Source organism: Cricetulus griseus, chromosome 7 (assembly GCF_003668045.3).
Source record: "Cricetulus griseus strain 17A/GY chromosome 7, alternate assembly CriGri-PICRH-1.0, whole genome shotgun sequence".
NCBI lineage: Eukaryota > Metazoa > Chordata > Mammalia > Rodentia > Cricetidae > Cricetulus > Cricetulus griseus.
Window position 1 is genome coordinate 75,751,280 of NC_048600.1, and position 15,985 is coordinate 75,767,264.

Here is a 15,985-nt window from a genome sequence, read left to right on the forward strand (position 1 = left end):
ATTGCTGTCTGTAACGGAGCAGCAGGAGAAAAGCCACAGAACAGAGGGACATTCACAGTTGGAGCTTCTTTAGTACAGGTCAGAATTGAGTTCCTGACCACACACCACTTCCCTTATACAGTGATGCAGTGTTCTCAAGTGACACAGTGTTCTCAAGGCTCTTCCAGTAGCTGTGAGGGAAACATACCAACCCTATTTGAAGACTGGGACTCCTTCCTTCCAGGATCACAAAAGCAAAGATGAGTTTTCAAACCCAGTTTGAAAAACTCGGAGTTGGACACCTGTTTTTTTCCTTAGTAAAATGAGGTTGGTAAGAGTGCAGGCCATGTGTGGGCATCAACACTCTGGGCTTAGGCCTATTCCACACTATAATAAAGATGGACAGAACTATAAACTTCAGGGGCTGGAGAGATGGCTCAGTGGTTAAGAGCGCCCACTGCTCTTACAGAGGACCTGGGTTCAGTTTCCAGCACTCACTCACATGGCAGCTGCTCATAAACACCTGTTAACTCCAATTTCAGGAGATCCAATACTCTCTTCAGATCTCTACAGGCACCAGGCATGTATGTGGTGCAGACATACACGCAGTAAAACACTCATACACAAAAAATAAAATAAATCTTAAAAAAAAATTTCAACTTGACACTCTTAAGACAGCCAAATGATCCTCAGTTCTTGACAGTGACAAGCCCCGCCCACAGAGCCCCATGAGTTACTGCACCCGGGTCTGAGGACTGGCTGGACTCTGAAGAAGAAAGCAGAGCCACACTGATGAAGCTGTGAGCCAGCCCCACTTCTTCATCAAGAACTCGCAGGCTCCTGAGGACCAGCCAGAGTGAGGTCTGCGGCAGCAGATACAGTGCTATGCATAGCTTGGAAGCTGGAGACAAGAGCAGCAAGGTACTCGGGTCCTCAGTAGCTGTCTATTCCAGATACAGAAAACTGTCCACATACAGAGGCTTAAAAAACAAACATGAGGTTTTATTTTTCTTTGTTGCAGAGAATAAATAGCCACATACTCTATATGCCCATTTATAAAACCATTTCTAAAAATGTCACGTATTGGAACCAACAGCAGCTTTTGACTGTAGACAGCAGACAGCAGGTCATTTTATTTAACTTTTTTGAACACTGGGATCAAGCAACTTTAAAAAAAGGATGAGCTTAAAAACCTCATTCAAGTGTATTCCTTAAAATGGTTATACTAAAAATGATCAGGTTTTAACTTACTTTATTTAAGAGGTCTTTCTGTTATAAAAATTACCCCCCAAACTCACAAAAACCTAAACCGACATTAAAAAGTTGGTCCTTGTACCTTCACAGGAATCACTCAGGAAGGTGTGGAGAGGGAAGGAGTGCCTGCCAGGCATGGACCCTCCCAGCATGCATGCTGGGCTTCCCACTAGACCTGTGGGAGTTCTGCCACAGGAGAACAATTCAGTCATCTAAGCCTATGTTTCTGAAAAGGTAGGACATGGACTCTCCATTGTGAATGCGGCGGATGGCTTCTGAGAGGATCATGCTGATGTCCACGGTTTTGATCTTGGGGCACTGGAGCTTCTGGATTTCATGTGGGATGGTGTTAGTGACCACCACCTGTGAGTCACAAGAAACAAGAGCATCAGACGCCAAGCAGCTTCAGGGCTGGAGTATGACTCACAGTGGAGTGCATGCTTAGTGTGTGAAAGCCTGGGTTCAGGCTCAATGCTGCAAATAAAACAAGTACAAGAGAACAAAGCCAAACGCAGCCAGTGTCAAGGTTTCATCTGAGCTTTACCCTGTGGGGACCCTGTCCTTTCCACAGCTCCTGCTTCCACCAGAGCAAAGCTGCTCAGGCTTTAAGATCTGATGACCTCTTACCATCAGAGCAGTTACAGCCCAAGACACTGACACATGTTGGGGAAAACATGGAGAAACCTTACTCCTGAAAGTTGTCTCCTGACCTTTAAATGAGAACCTACATTCATATACACACATCACACACACAAAATACTAGATAAAAATTAATTTAAAAATATGTAAACAACTCAAGTTTCCAACAACTTAGCAAGAGACAACATGGAGCACATCCCCTTACAGAGTATTCTTCAGGCATACAGACTTACTAGACCTTGAAAATACTAGAACCAGCGTGAAAGGGGCACATGGGCAAATCCACAGAGAAATAAAGCCATGGGGACTAAGGGCTTGTGTACAACGGCTCACAGGGATGTTTCTTCTCAAATCAGCTGGGCGCCCAGCACACAACTGGAACATTCTAAACGTCACTGTACCACACACCTGAGGTGGGTGAATGATACAGTATGCAAGTCATAACTGAATCAGATCAGACCTCTTTCAAATGGGAAAGCTCTAGTCAATGAAACACAAATCAATCAATTTTTCAGTGACCCTCCTCCCCCTTAATTTTTTTTGAGACATGGTTCTTTGTAGCCCAGACTGATGCTGAACTTAAAGTCATGGGCTACCCTATTGGCTTGTGTCTTCTATTTGTAACTAAAATGAGCGTCTACTTGTTCTGCTCTGTTGTGAAAGACTCAGGCAGCCAGTACCTAGGCAGCCATCCTGACTGCCAGCCCTACTACCTCGTCAATGGCAGACTCTTCAATCAGCCGGGGAGCATCAGAGGATAACAAGCCATGAGTTGCCATCACAAAGATCTTATATGCGCCTCTTTCCTTCAGGGTCTCTGCTGCAGCAAGAAAGCTGTCCACATCATCAATGATGTCATCCTGTCAAATCAAAGACAGGCAAAAGGCATATCAACACTTGCAAAGACAGGCTGGACAACCAGGAAGAAGAAAGGAATGACCAGGGCACACTATGGCATCTGTGGTTCATTCTCGACAACATAGTGGAATTGTTTCTGTCCCTCACCTCCACAGCCCTCCCAGGCTTTGCACACAAGTCACCTCTCACACAGCACCTGCCACTTGCAGGGTAGCTCCTGGTAGGCTCAAGGCCCTGGGAGGTGGGAAGGTCTGTGGGATGACTTTGAAATACATAGGAAAGCTTTTTTTAGGATGCTTTCAACTCGTGAGTAATGGAACTAAGGCTTCCCAAGCATGTTCTTATACTTTCTCACTTCCTGTATGGGAAAACATGATGTGGTGGGTGTGTCTGGAGATGGGATTTTATTATGTTGTCCAGTGTCCTGAATGCCAGGCTCAAGTGACCCTCCCACCTTAGTCTCTTGAGTAGCTGGAAGTACATACAGGTTCACACCACTGTACCCAGCTAAGAAATTTGCTTGAAAAACTTCTCAGTTATATTTACTTATTTGTCTATGTGTACGGGGCCATGAATACCATATCGTATATGTGGAGGTTGGAGAGTAAAAACAGTATAATCAAAGTTGGGTATGCTGATGCACACCTTTAATCCCAGCACTCAGAGGCAGAGACAGATGGATCAAAACTCTATGTTCAAAGTCACCCTGGTCTACAGAGTGAGTTTCAGGACAGCCGGGACTTCGTAGAGAGATCCTGTCTTTAGAAAAATACATTTCTTAAAGTATAATGGATGTCAGTCAGCTTGACAGTTCTTTTGTATTAATTTTTTTTTTAAGATCTTATTTATTAAGTATACAGTCTTCTGTCTGCATGTGCCCTGCATGCCAGCAGAGGGCACCAGATCTCATTCAAGGTGGTTGTGAACCACCATATGGTTGCCGGATATTGAAATCAGGACCTCTGGAAGAGTAGACAGTGCTCCCAACCTCTGAGCCATCTCTCCAGCCTCCTTGTATTACATTTTTTCATCTATTTATTCCTGTATTTGTGAGTATACTGTGTGGATATGCATGCATGTATAACTGCACATAGTTTAGCAAGATAGAGTGAGTGTCTTAGTGAGGGTTTCTATTGCCATGATGAAATACATGATCAAAAGCAAGTTGGGGAGGAAAGGGTTTATTCCAGTTTGCAGTTCTACAACATGGTTCATTACTGAGGGAGTCAGGGCAGAAACCTGGAGGCATGAGTTGATGCAGAGGCCATGGAGGGGTACTGCTTACTGGCTTGCTCAGCCTGCTTTCTTATAGAACCCAGAACTACCAGCCCTGGGATGGCACCACCCACAATGGGTTGGGCCCTCCCTCATCAATCACCAATTAAGGAAATGCACCAGAGGCTTACACACAGGCCAGTGCAGTGGGGGCATTTTCTCAATTGAGGTTCTCTCTTCCAAAATGACTCTAGCCTGTGCTCAGGGGAGCAGTGAGCTGCAGGTGTCTGACCCATTCTTTAGTGTACCTTTAATATGCATGTATGAAATGTGTGTGTGAGTTTTGGGTTTTGTGGTGTTAGGGACCAAACCAAAGGCCTTATAACCCTTATTGCCAATCTGGGTTTAAAACTTTAATCAACTTGGTCCCTTACTTTAATAAAAAAAAGAAAAAAAAAACTTTCCAAAATACGGAAATAAACAGCTGTACCATATTCAGGTAACTATATAGATAATACTTTTTTTTTTCTATTTTTCCAAGACAGTGTTTTTCTGTGTAGCTCTATCTGTCCTGGAACTTGCTCTGTAGACCAGGGTTGGTCTTGAACTCACAGAGATCCTCCTGCTTCTGCCTCCCAAGTGCTGGGATTAAATATGTGCGCCACCACTGCCAGGCTCCTGTTTTTTTTTTTTTTTTCCCTTAAAATGTTATCACTTTTTTGAGCTGGAGAGATGGCTCAGAGGTTAAGAGCACTGGCTACTCTACCAGAGGTCCTGAGTTCAATTCCCAGCAACCACATGGTGGCTCACAACCATCTATAATGAGATCTAGAGACAAAATCTGGTGCCCTCTTCTGGCGTGCAGGAATATAATATGCAGACAGCTGTATACATAATAATCTTTTAAAAAGTTACCGTTTTTTCTGTCTGGGGACAAAAATTAACATGGCACAAAGCACCAACCAACATGATACTTACCTGGTAACACCACCCGCCATGGTCTTTATGCACACAATTACAAGTAAGTCAACAGAGAGATGGCGGGTACAATAAAGGAGAACTACATACCACAATGATGGCGATCCTTCCTCCGACATCACCAACAACCGTGATTGGGGGCTTTTCTTTAGGAATCAGCACTGGTCAGAATGAAACACATACCTCAGTGCCTATGCTCAAAGGTAGAACAAAGACTTAAAAGGTATTAAGTAGTTATTGTCACTGGTCATGGTGACACGCCTTTAATTCCAGCACTCAAGAGGCAGAGGCAGGTAGATCTCTGAGTTTGAGGTCAGCCTGGCCTACAGAGAGTTCCAGGACAGCCAGAGATACACAGAGAATCCCTGTCTCAAAAAACAAAAACAAAACTAATGTTTTATGAAATATTTCAAATACTTAGATGGGAAAGGAACTCCCTCAATTGATGGACTATAAAATTCCCAGGTAACATGATCCCCAATAATGTTGCCTAAAAAGAGGGATGAGTGCTCACTTCGGCAGCACATATACTAAAAAGAAGGACGAGTCAAGGATGAAGCACTGCTTGCAGATGACATGTCCCTACACCCAGAATACCCCAAGAAATCAGAGTTAGTGACATTCTGAAGCAGTTTTTCTTCTATCTTTAATCTTCAGAATGTCACTAACTCTGAGTTTCACCCATCTCTGACTGCTCTTCCAGAGGGCCTGAGTTCAATTCCCAGCAACCACATGGTGGCTCACAACCATAATGAGGAGATCCGGTGCCCTCTTCTGGTCAGCAGGCAGACATGCAGGCAAAACACTATACATAATAAATAAATAAATCTTAAAAAAAAAAAAAAAATCTGGGTGTAATGGTATGTGCACTTGTAACCCCCAGGCTGGAGATGATAAGACAAGGGGGTCCCTGAGGCTTGCTGCCTAGCCAGTCTAGACAACAGGTGAGCTGCTCCAAGGCCACTGAGAGTCTTGTCTCAAAAACAAACAAAAAGATGGACAGCACTGAGAAAAATACCTAACATGGACCTACGGCCTCCATGAGTGTGCATGTGAACACACACACCAAAGAGAATCCATGGGCTGCAGAAGTGGCTCTGTGGTTCAGAGCACTGGCTACTCTTCCAAAGGACCTCTGTTTGGCTCCCAGTACCCAGGTGCTCACAATGCCCTGCGACTCCAGCTCTAGGAGATGTGATGCCATTTTCTGTCCCCTGTGAGTACCTGCACACGCATGGCATACATATAAAACCAAAATAAATAAAAAAAAAACTAATAATAATTTAAGAAAGGATTTATATTAAAACAGCCCTCCACAAATTCAAGCAGCAGAGAAAAGTGGCAAAAAGGTACCTGTGGACACTTACTTGGGATCTCCAGGCTGGGATGGATGGCAGCTACACTCCTGACCATGGGTGGGGAGTGCCGGCCATCCACCAAGTCAGACTCAGCATCCTGTGCTTCTCCATGGATCACTGCAATTCCCAGTCGCAGACGCTCCGCGAAAGACTGTGCCCTGCAAAAAAACAAAACAAAACAAAACAAAAAAAACAGTAGACACAAATCCAAAACCACATTGAACCTTGGCTTGATAATGTCTGGGCAAGACACTAAAGGACATAAGCAAAATGTCTCTCCCAAGTGCTGGGCATTGGTGGCGCACGCCTTTAATCCCAGCACTCGGGAGGCAGAGGCAGGCTGATCTCTGTGAGTTTGAGGCCAGCCTAGTCTCCAGAGAGAGTGCCAGGATAGGCTCCAAAGCTGCACAGAGAAACCTGGTCTCTGAAAAAAAAAAAAAAAAAAAAAAAAAAAAAAAAAAAAAAAAAAAAAAAGAAAAAAAGAAAAAAAATGTCTCTCCCAAAGGAGTAATTACAAGAGAGAATGACTGCCAGGTGGTGGTGGTGCACACCTTTGAACCCTGCTGAGGCAGGTGGATCCCTGAGTTTGAAGCTAGCTTGGTCTACAGAATAAATTCAAGGGTGCCCAGAGCTATACAGAGAAACCCTGTCTCAAAAAACAAAAACCAAACCAAACCAAAAACCCAAATAAAACAAACAAAAAAACAAAAGAGAAAGAGAATGACCACTTAAGACTCAAGAAGACTGAGTGTAGAGCCTCCAAGTGAGCTGCTCCCATCAGCCAGTGAGAACCGAAATGTTACGGAACTTGTAGCTCAAGTTTCCTTTCTTGCAATTGCTAACACTATCTGTGAGACTTCTCTGAGAATCAATCATATGAAACAATGTCCATTAAACACTCATTAAAGTACTACATATTAATTTTTTAAAGCTCTATGAAGGCACAGTGAGACTGCGAAAAGCTGCATACTCCAAGCACACAACCTCTCAGAGATCTTTATATTGCTGCTTATCTATTGAGTTACTTCATTAAGTACTTTTTTAAAATTTTATTTATTTATTATATATATAACATTCTGCTTCCATGTATATCTGCACACCAGAAGAGGGCACCAGATCTCATAAGGAATGGTTGTGAGCCACCATGTGGTTGCTGGGAATTGAACTCAGGACCTCTGGAAGAGCAGTCAGTGCTCTTAACCTCTGAGTCATCTCTCCAGCCCCATAATGTACTTTTATTTTACTTTAATTATATGTGTCTGCTATGGGTCTATGCACATGAGTGCAGTTGCCCATGGAAGTTAGAAGAGGGTGTTGGATCCCAGAACTGTCCTCTGTGAGTACCTGGTTCCAAGTCACTTGACATGGGTGATGGATGTGAGACATGGTCTCACTATGTAGACCAGGCTGTCCTGAAACTCAAAGAGATCCTTCGGCCTCTGCCTTCCAAGTGCTGAGATTAAAGGAGCACACCCAGCAAATATGGACCTTTTATGTTATAAGTTTACTAAAGTGACTGTGTTAGTCCTGATGGCATTTTTCTAGGTTCATCAGATTTCCTATTTAAGTGATCAAGTCATCCTTGTACCCATAAACATTGATTGTTCTTCACAATCCAGAACCTTAGTGCCATCTAAATACAAGTGAAAGAACAGACACTGCTGTCATGTTCTAGAACTGCGGGGCAGCATCAGTTTCCACCGACATGTATGCTCTGTTTATTTTTTGTTTGTTTTTTTTTTTACAGATCTTTATCTGATGGAAAAATTCCCTTCTCTTCTTAGTTTGCCCTATGCTACACTGTCAACTCTTTGAGTCTGGATAACTATGTGGCTTCTCTTTTTTTGTTCTTTTAACAGGGTGACTGACATTCACAGACCTTTAAGCTACCACAGCAGGTTGAGCAGCGGTGGCACACACCTTTATTCCTAGTACTCGGGAGGCAGAGGCAGGTGGATCTCTGAGTTCAAGGCTAGTCTGGCCTACAAAGCATTCCAGGACAGCCAATGCTACATAGATAAACTCTGTCAAGAAAGAAAGAAGAGAGAGAGAGAGAGAGAGAGAGAGAGAAAGAGGGAGGGAGGGAGGGAGGGAGGGAGGGAGGAGGAGGAGGAGGAGGGAGGGAGGGAGGAAAAGCTGCCACACTGATCTCAGGCTCCTGGGACAAGCTCAAAGGGGATGGTGCATTTATCTTTTGTATGCTGTTAATTCAGTTTGCTAACATGGTGTTTTAGAACTTTCCCTCTTGGTTCACTGGGATCAGCTATCAGTGATGAAGCCTCAGCATTTCTGGAAATGTTTATAAAGTTAGCATTTGTTCTCCAATAAATTTGTGACAGAATTCACCGACAAAATCTGGACCTTGAACCCATGCCGTGGTGGCGCATGCCTTTAATCCCAGCACTCGGGAGGCAGAGGCAGGTGGATCTCAGTGAGTTCGAGGCCAGCATGGTTTACAGAACAAGTTCCAAGACAGCCAGGACTATTACAGAGAAACCCTGTCCTGAAAAATAAAACAAAGCAAAACAAAACAATAACAAAACCCTGGGCCTCACTGGGTGTGGTGGCTCATGGGCATCATTGATGATGCAAGTCCTTCTGTGTATATGTTTATCTTATTGGTTGTTGAATAAAGCACTATTGGCCAATAAGGGAACAAGATAGGTGGGACTAGGATTCGAGGAGAATTCTGGGAAATGTAGTAAAGCAAAGTCTTGTGATCTAGACAGGAAGTAACACAGCAGACTCAGAATATAAGCAGAGACAAGCAGGAAATCACTCTCTTGCTCCTCTCTTCTCTGTGGAGCCACCATGTGATCCTGGCAAGAGAAGACGCCTGCCGCTGGCATCTGATAAGTTCTTATAAAATATATAGATTAGTAGTTATGGTTGATAATTAAGACTGAACTAGCAAGTGAGAAATCCTAGTCATTGGCCAGCAGCTTTGTACCTAATATTAATCTCTGTGTGTTATTTTGGGTGCCTATGGGGCGGTGGGGCTCCGGTGGCTTGGCGGAAAGATTTATAATCCCAGCTACAGGAGGCTAAAGCAGGAGGAATGCTGGATATTCAAGGCCAGTATGTACTACAAAGAAAGACCCTGCCCCCCAAAATGAACAGATACAATATGCATGACTTAAATCATTAACAAAAAATTGTTTTTTGCCTGCATGTATGTCTGTACAACATGTGTGTGCAGTATCTGAGGAGGCCAGAAGAGGGTGTCTGAGTGATTCTTAGCCATCTCTTTTGTATTTTAAAAAACATATCCATTTAAATTTACATGTATGAGTGCTTTGTCTACAAGTGTGCACGTGCACATGTGTGCTTGGTGCTCACAGAGGCCAGCAGGGGATTTCTGTGAGGTTCCACCATGTGGGTGCTGTGACTAAAACCAGGTCCTCTAGAAGAGCAGCCATCTCTCCAGCTCCATTCCCCCTCCCCTCCAGACAGGATTTCTCTGTGGCTTTGGAGGCTATCCTGGAACTAGCTCTTATAGACTAGACTGGTCTTGAACTCAGAGATCTGCCTGCCTCTGCCTCCCGAGTGCTGGGATTAAAGGCGTGCACCACCACTGCCCGGCCCAACTTCAATCATTTTAAACTCAGACCTGCCTTTACAGCACAGAATGTCCATTCTGCCATCTCCAGGTGGAGTCCCTGGCTGGCTTGGTGCTTAGCAAGCAGCCTTCCTGATGCTGTGTGTTCTGCTGAGTACTGACAGAGGAGGGGTGAGACTGCTGACCACCTGAGGACATACCCATTTCTCCTTACAGCTACTAGGTTTTGAAAGAAACCCTGCTTCTAAGTTCATAATGATTGCATATACCACACCCTCCTGAAGAAGTGACCCTTTTTCCTTTTCGGTGGTGACAACCTCCCTACGAGAACATCCTCTTGCAATGGATTTCCTTCAGCCCTTTCCAGAAGAGGAAACACAAGAAAAAGCACCTGGGGCAGAGACCCAATTCCTACTTTATGGATGGGAAATGCCCAGGATGCTATAAAATCACCACGGCCTTTAGCCATAAACAAAGGGTAGTCTTGTGTGTTGGCTGCTCCACTATCCTGTCAGCCCACAGGCAGAAAAGTGTGGCTGATGGAAGGATGTTCCTTCAGGAGGAAGCAGCGCTGAAAGCATGTGACTCAAGACAAGTGGGGACCATCCCAAGAAATATTTTTTTTTTGGAGAGGGGGAGAGGAGTGACCTTTTCTTATTATGAAAAGACCTTTATTCCTGGGAATATTCACTGCTCTGGTCTGTCAGTTATTAACCCAGCCACTTCAGCTTTCTTTTAAACAACCAGTCCTCCCACGGTAAGTCACTGTCCTTCCTTCCTATGCTAGTTTGCTTGCAGTTGCAGTGACCTAAACCAACTTGGGGAGGAAAGATTATTTGGCTTACACTTCCTGATCACAGTCCACCACTGTCCACGACCTGCCTAGTAGTAGCACCACCTACAACAGACTGAATCCCACAGGCCAGTTTAATGGGGGCAACTCCTCAACTCAGGTTCCTTCTTTTCAGTTGTCTATAGTTTACAATTATAGTGGTATAGTCAAACTAACAAAAATTACCTAGCATAGTCATGTTATCATTTAACTTCAAATCCTACCTACTACCGCTCACTGCTGTATACTTTGCCTCAGTAGGTCCCTGGCCACACATCATACCCATCCTCCCCAATGGGCCAGATGCCTATGTGGGACCTTGGGCCTTCCATCTTATCAAGACCATAGGACCCAACAATTCTAGTCTTGCTTTTCCAACACCAGTAACAATTAAAAACAGGCTTTATCTACAAGCTCACAATAGCTAAAGAGAAATCAATACCATCTCAGATACAGGGACAGCACTTATATGACATATGAAGAACAATGCTAGGAAACCCAGTTTCCTGGGGGTGGGGCGGGGTAGGCAGAAACCTCACTGGTGCGGCATTCCCACCTGCTCCTCAGTTGAGCAAAGTGCTGCTACAGTGCTAGTAATCACTCCGGGAAATCCACATTCAAACCCCATCACTGTCCAGGTGCATTGTTATAAAGAGACGTAATGCCTCTTTTAGTAGAAAGTGTGACATTACTATAACACATGCACCTTAGCTGTCCTGTGACACTAAAACTTCTCAAACACACCTAAGTAAGCCATCTAATAGCTTGATTCTAACAAGAAATGAATCCACACTTCTAAGGAAACTATGAGGAACCTTCACAAGAGCAGTGTGCCACACAGTTGATCTGTATGTGTGTGTCTTCTGTCTGAGTGAAGAGAATAGGGGATAAGCCACACAGGGAGAATATTCTATTGAGAATCACCAAATACCCCAATATTTATGATTTGGAATTGGGGCCTAGGGTGTGGCTCAGTAGCAGAGCATTTTACTTGTTTGATGCTGAGTTCCATTCCCAACAGCAAAATAACAGCAGCAATAATAAACTAAAAGGCTGTATGATATCACTTTAGCTGGTAGCTACTGTCCCCAGCAGTCACTGGGGGGAGGCCAGGCAGACCCACCTGAACAAGAGTTCAGGCTGTCATAGGCACCACACAGCACACATGCATGAACCTCCAGGACATGGTGCTGGGTGAAGAAAGTATGCCATAGGTCATTTCCTTGTGACTGAATCCACAAAAGCAGACAGACACAAGTGTCTGCCCAGGTGTAGGGTGAGGAGAAGGATGGGGTAATTTCTCAATGGCCACAGGGTGATTTTCTTTGGTGATAAAGTCTTACAAGCAGTGACAGGTGACAGTTGTATATACTTGTAAATGCACTATAAAAGCTATGAACTGTGAAAAAACTCCAGTGCCTTCCAGATTCTCAGGAGTTTGCATTGCGGATTCAACTTTTACCAGAAATTGAAAGTACAAAGAAATTGGCTTGCCTCTGTACTGAATATGGATACATTCTGTTTCTTGCCTTGTTTCAGCAAAAGGACCTATTTATTACATTGTATTTGGAATTACATAATCTAGAGATGATTTAAAGATCGTAGGAACAGGGCAGGAGAGATGGCTCAGCAATGAAGAGCACTTGCTGCCCTTGCAGAGGATCCAGCTTCAGTTGCTAGCATACACGGAGGTTCACAACCAACTACAACTCCAGTTCCAAGAGAGCTGATAGTCTCTTCTGGCTTTCATGGGCATCAGACATGCATGTGGGTGGTGGACACAGACACATGCAGACTAAACATTCATATACATAAAATAAAATAAATCTTAAAAAAAAATCAGAGGTGGAGAGCTGGGTGTACTTTAGTCCTAGCACTTGGAGGCAGAGGCAGAAGGATCTCTATGAATGAAGCCAGCCTGGTCTACAGAATGAGAGCCTGTCTCTCAAAAAGATAGGTGGATGTGCATAAGTTACATGAAAAAAAATGTCATCCTTCTGTGCTGATGACAGTCCCTAGTCCCTTCACACCACCTTGTTTCTTGTCTTCTTTTTTTTTAGTAGATCCACATTTATTATATCACATTAGGAATTTTCTATATACATATAAAATCTAGAGATCCAGAAAACCAAGGTATTTGACTGGAAAATTATCTTAGTTTCTTTTTCTTCTTGGAAAATAATTTTTGAAGAGTTTGAATCCTGTGTGATTTTTGTGCTTTCCCTCTCTGGTGCAGTGTTTTTTCTAAAAAGTACTTGTGATTAGTATGTGGAAAACCTTTCAATCAAAATCCAGTTTGCAGTAGTTTATCACCAAGCTACCAGTTACCCTTGGCAAAACCTGGCTTGCACTATATACGGTAAGCTGCCTCAGGGTGTTTTGTAAAGGTCAAAGAACAACTAACGGGAGTTGGTTCTCTCTTTGTACCATATGGGTCTCAGGGATGGAACTCAGGTTAAGCATCAGGCTTGGCAGCAAACACCTTTACCTTCTGAGACATCTTACCTCAAGCAGGACTGGAGAGTAACAGTAGATGCACTAGGTCAGTATTCCTCAGAAGGGATGACTATGGTTATGAAATATGACTGGCAGATACTAAAGTGTCTATGTAACAGGGAGAGCTGCCAGGGTAACACTAAATTAATCCATGGAAGAAAACTAAGGGGCAGCAGCTTGATCAACAAGACAATGGGATTCAATGGGGATACCCTAAAGACATGGCAAGAGAGGCCATGTAGTCCTACCTACCTCTTGGCTGAGGCTGGAGACTTGGCCACGATGACTGCGTTCCTATAATCCGGGATCTGTGGTAGACAAGAGGTCAGGATTACTACCTTGTCTCAAAGAGGCTATTACAACAACCAACAAACACAAACATTCCAACAGATTTGAAACTGTATCTGATCTCTTAGAAGTTTCACCAAGAAGAAAAAGTAAAATCTCCCTTTGGGAAACAAAGATGAAAATGTTCTCAACATGAATTAACCTATATATAAAAATCCAGTAACATAATACAAATGTGCTCTTACAAAGTTAGCAGAGAGAACAGAGAGGTGGCTCAGTCAGTAAACTGCTGTACAAGCATGATGAAAAAGCTTGGCTCCTCAGCACCCACATAAAAGCTGAGTATGGCAGCCTGTGTTTGTAACCCCAGTACTGGGAGTGGGGGAGTAAAAAGTGGAGTCAGTCAGATTTCTAAAGCATACTGGCCAGCCAATCTAGCTAATCAATGAACTCCATGTTCAGTAAGAGGCCCTCAAAAAACAAGGTGAACTGAGGAAGACACTGAACACTGACCTCTGGCTTCCACATATATATATATGTGTGTATATACACAAATGCATACTTCACACACACACACACCCTAAAACAAAACAATTAACAGAAGAAAACCAGTTGTGCTGGTGTATGCCTGTAATCCCAATCACCCAGGAGGCTAGATTTTAAGAGCTGAATGGTGTGAACCTATCAAAATCTTTTCATGAATCTCACATTGAATGAAATTTCACAATACAAGGATGATATTCATTGAGCCTGAATCCAAGTTTATGCCACATTCCAAAATACTGTGTTCTGACAAACACATTGTAGTCACTCCAAGCTGAGGAAAGTCATTTGTGAAAGGACAGTCAGCCTAGTGCTACTTTAAGAGAATAGGACAAGAGCCCTTTTAAACAAATAAAGTAACAGACAGATGTGGTAGCACCTTTAATCCCAGTGTTCAGTGGACAGAGGCAGGCAGACCTCATGAATTGAGAACAGCCTGGTCTACATAATATTTGTGTACAAACAAACCACTTAAAAGCCAAGCTGGGGGCTGGAGAGATGGCTCAGAGGTTAAGAGCACTGGCTGCTCTTCCAGGTGTCGCGAGTTCAATTCCCAGCAACCACATGGTGGCTAACAACCATCTGTAATGAGATATGGTGCCCTCTTCTGGCCTGCAGGCACACATGCAGACGGAACACTGTCTACATAATAAATAAATAAATAAATAAATCTAGAAAGAAAGAAGGAAAGAAGGAAGGAAGGAAGGAAGGAAGGAAGGAAGGAAAGAAAGAAAGAAAGAAAGAAAGAAAGAAAGAAAGAAAGAAAGGCCAAGTTAACTAGAGCAAGGTGAGGTGGTGGTACATGTCCATAATCCAAGCACTTAGGAGGTAGAGTCAGGAGGATCAGGAGTTCAGACCATCCATCCTTGGCTATGTAGTTTAAGACCAGTCTAGGTTACATGAGATTGTTGCAAAAAAAACAAAACAACAACAACAAAAACAAAACAAAACTAAATAATGAGCCACTTTGGAAAACCTTTTCACCGTTGAAAAATTAAGTACTTAGTGCTAATGATGATTAGGGAAGATGTTATTATTGTATTCGATACACAGAATGGAATCACTTTTAAGCTGAGCTGCAGTTTGCTGTTTCTGACTTCATCTTGGCAGTATTTTCAAACTATATTATTATAATATAACTAACTCATTAAGTACCACTGTTGCACTGAATAACATTCCCATTGCTGCTTCCTCACAATAACATGGCAGTTTTTCTTTTTTTAAATTTTATGTGTAAAGTTTGTTTTTCCTGTATGTTTGTCTGTGTACCAAGCTTATGTCTGGTACTGCAGAGGCCAGAAGAGAACATCAGATCCCTCTGAGCCGCCTTGTAGATGCTAGGAACTGGTTCTCTGGAAGAGCATCCAGTTCTCTTAATTGCTAAACCATCTATCTAACCCCAACTCTGAATCTTAGCACAGGTGGTGCTAAGCCCTGTTAGATAGTTCAGGTAAAGGAACAAAAATGTTGACTGAACTTGCATTAGAGGAAAGACACACCCAACCACCTTTCTCAGGCAAGAAAGCAGAAAAACTTGTTTAGGTACTGTGTTTTAGCCAGAAGTCTTTCGGAACAGTCACACATACTTCCTTACCTCATTAAATAACATCACACCCTGCCAAGACAGCCAACAAAGCCATTAATGAAACCAAATGACTGTAATAAAAACAGGCTCACTCTTTCTTCAGAAGGCAAAACAGGAAACCTTATAAAGATCAAGGTTTGATGAGAAAGAACCAAAAAGAAACCTAGGAGGAAAAGCTACTAGTCCAAATAAGCAGTTCAGTAGCTGGCTAAATGGAGGGGATAAGCTAAAGAGCAAATGTGGGAGGAGCCAATTTTCCCAGAATGCTGTATGCAAGTCTTAGACCAACAAGTGCAGTAACTCCTATCTGGCCTACACAGAGTACCTACCAGAAGTTATGGCCAGGCACAATGTGAACACTCAAGGAGGTTGAGACAGGAGGATTACCTGATTCCCAGATT

At 43.2% G+C, this 15,985-nt stretch overlaps 1 protein-coding gene across 3 annotated transcripts in view; it reads right to left on the minus strand.

Annotated features, from left to right (window-relative positions):
• Positions 1-960: 960 nt before the first annotated feature.
• The window catches only part of Prpsap2 (phosphoribosyl pyrophosphate synthetase associated protein 2), a 32,140-nt gene continuing 17,115 nt past the window's right edge, over positions 961-15,985 (minus strand). For all 3 annotated transcript variants that reach the window (XM_035447838.1, XM_027427229.2, XM_027427230.2), the window contains 5 exons: positions 13,421-13,476; positions 6,291-6,439; positions 5,014-5,084; positions 2,586-2,732; positions 961-1,596 (listed from right to left, as the gene is read on the minus strand). In XM_035447838.1, coding sequence (XP_035303729.1) covers positions 1,438-1,596; positions 2,586-2,732; positions 5,014-5,084; positions 6,291-6,439; positions 13,421-13,476 — 582 coding nt within the window. In that variant the 3' untranslated portion in view covers positions 961-1,437. The remainder of the gene's footprint in view (positions 1,597-2,585; positions 2,733-5,013; positions 5,085-6,290; positions 6,440-13,420; positions 13,477-15,985) is intronic.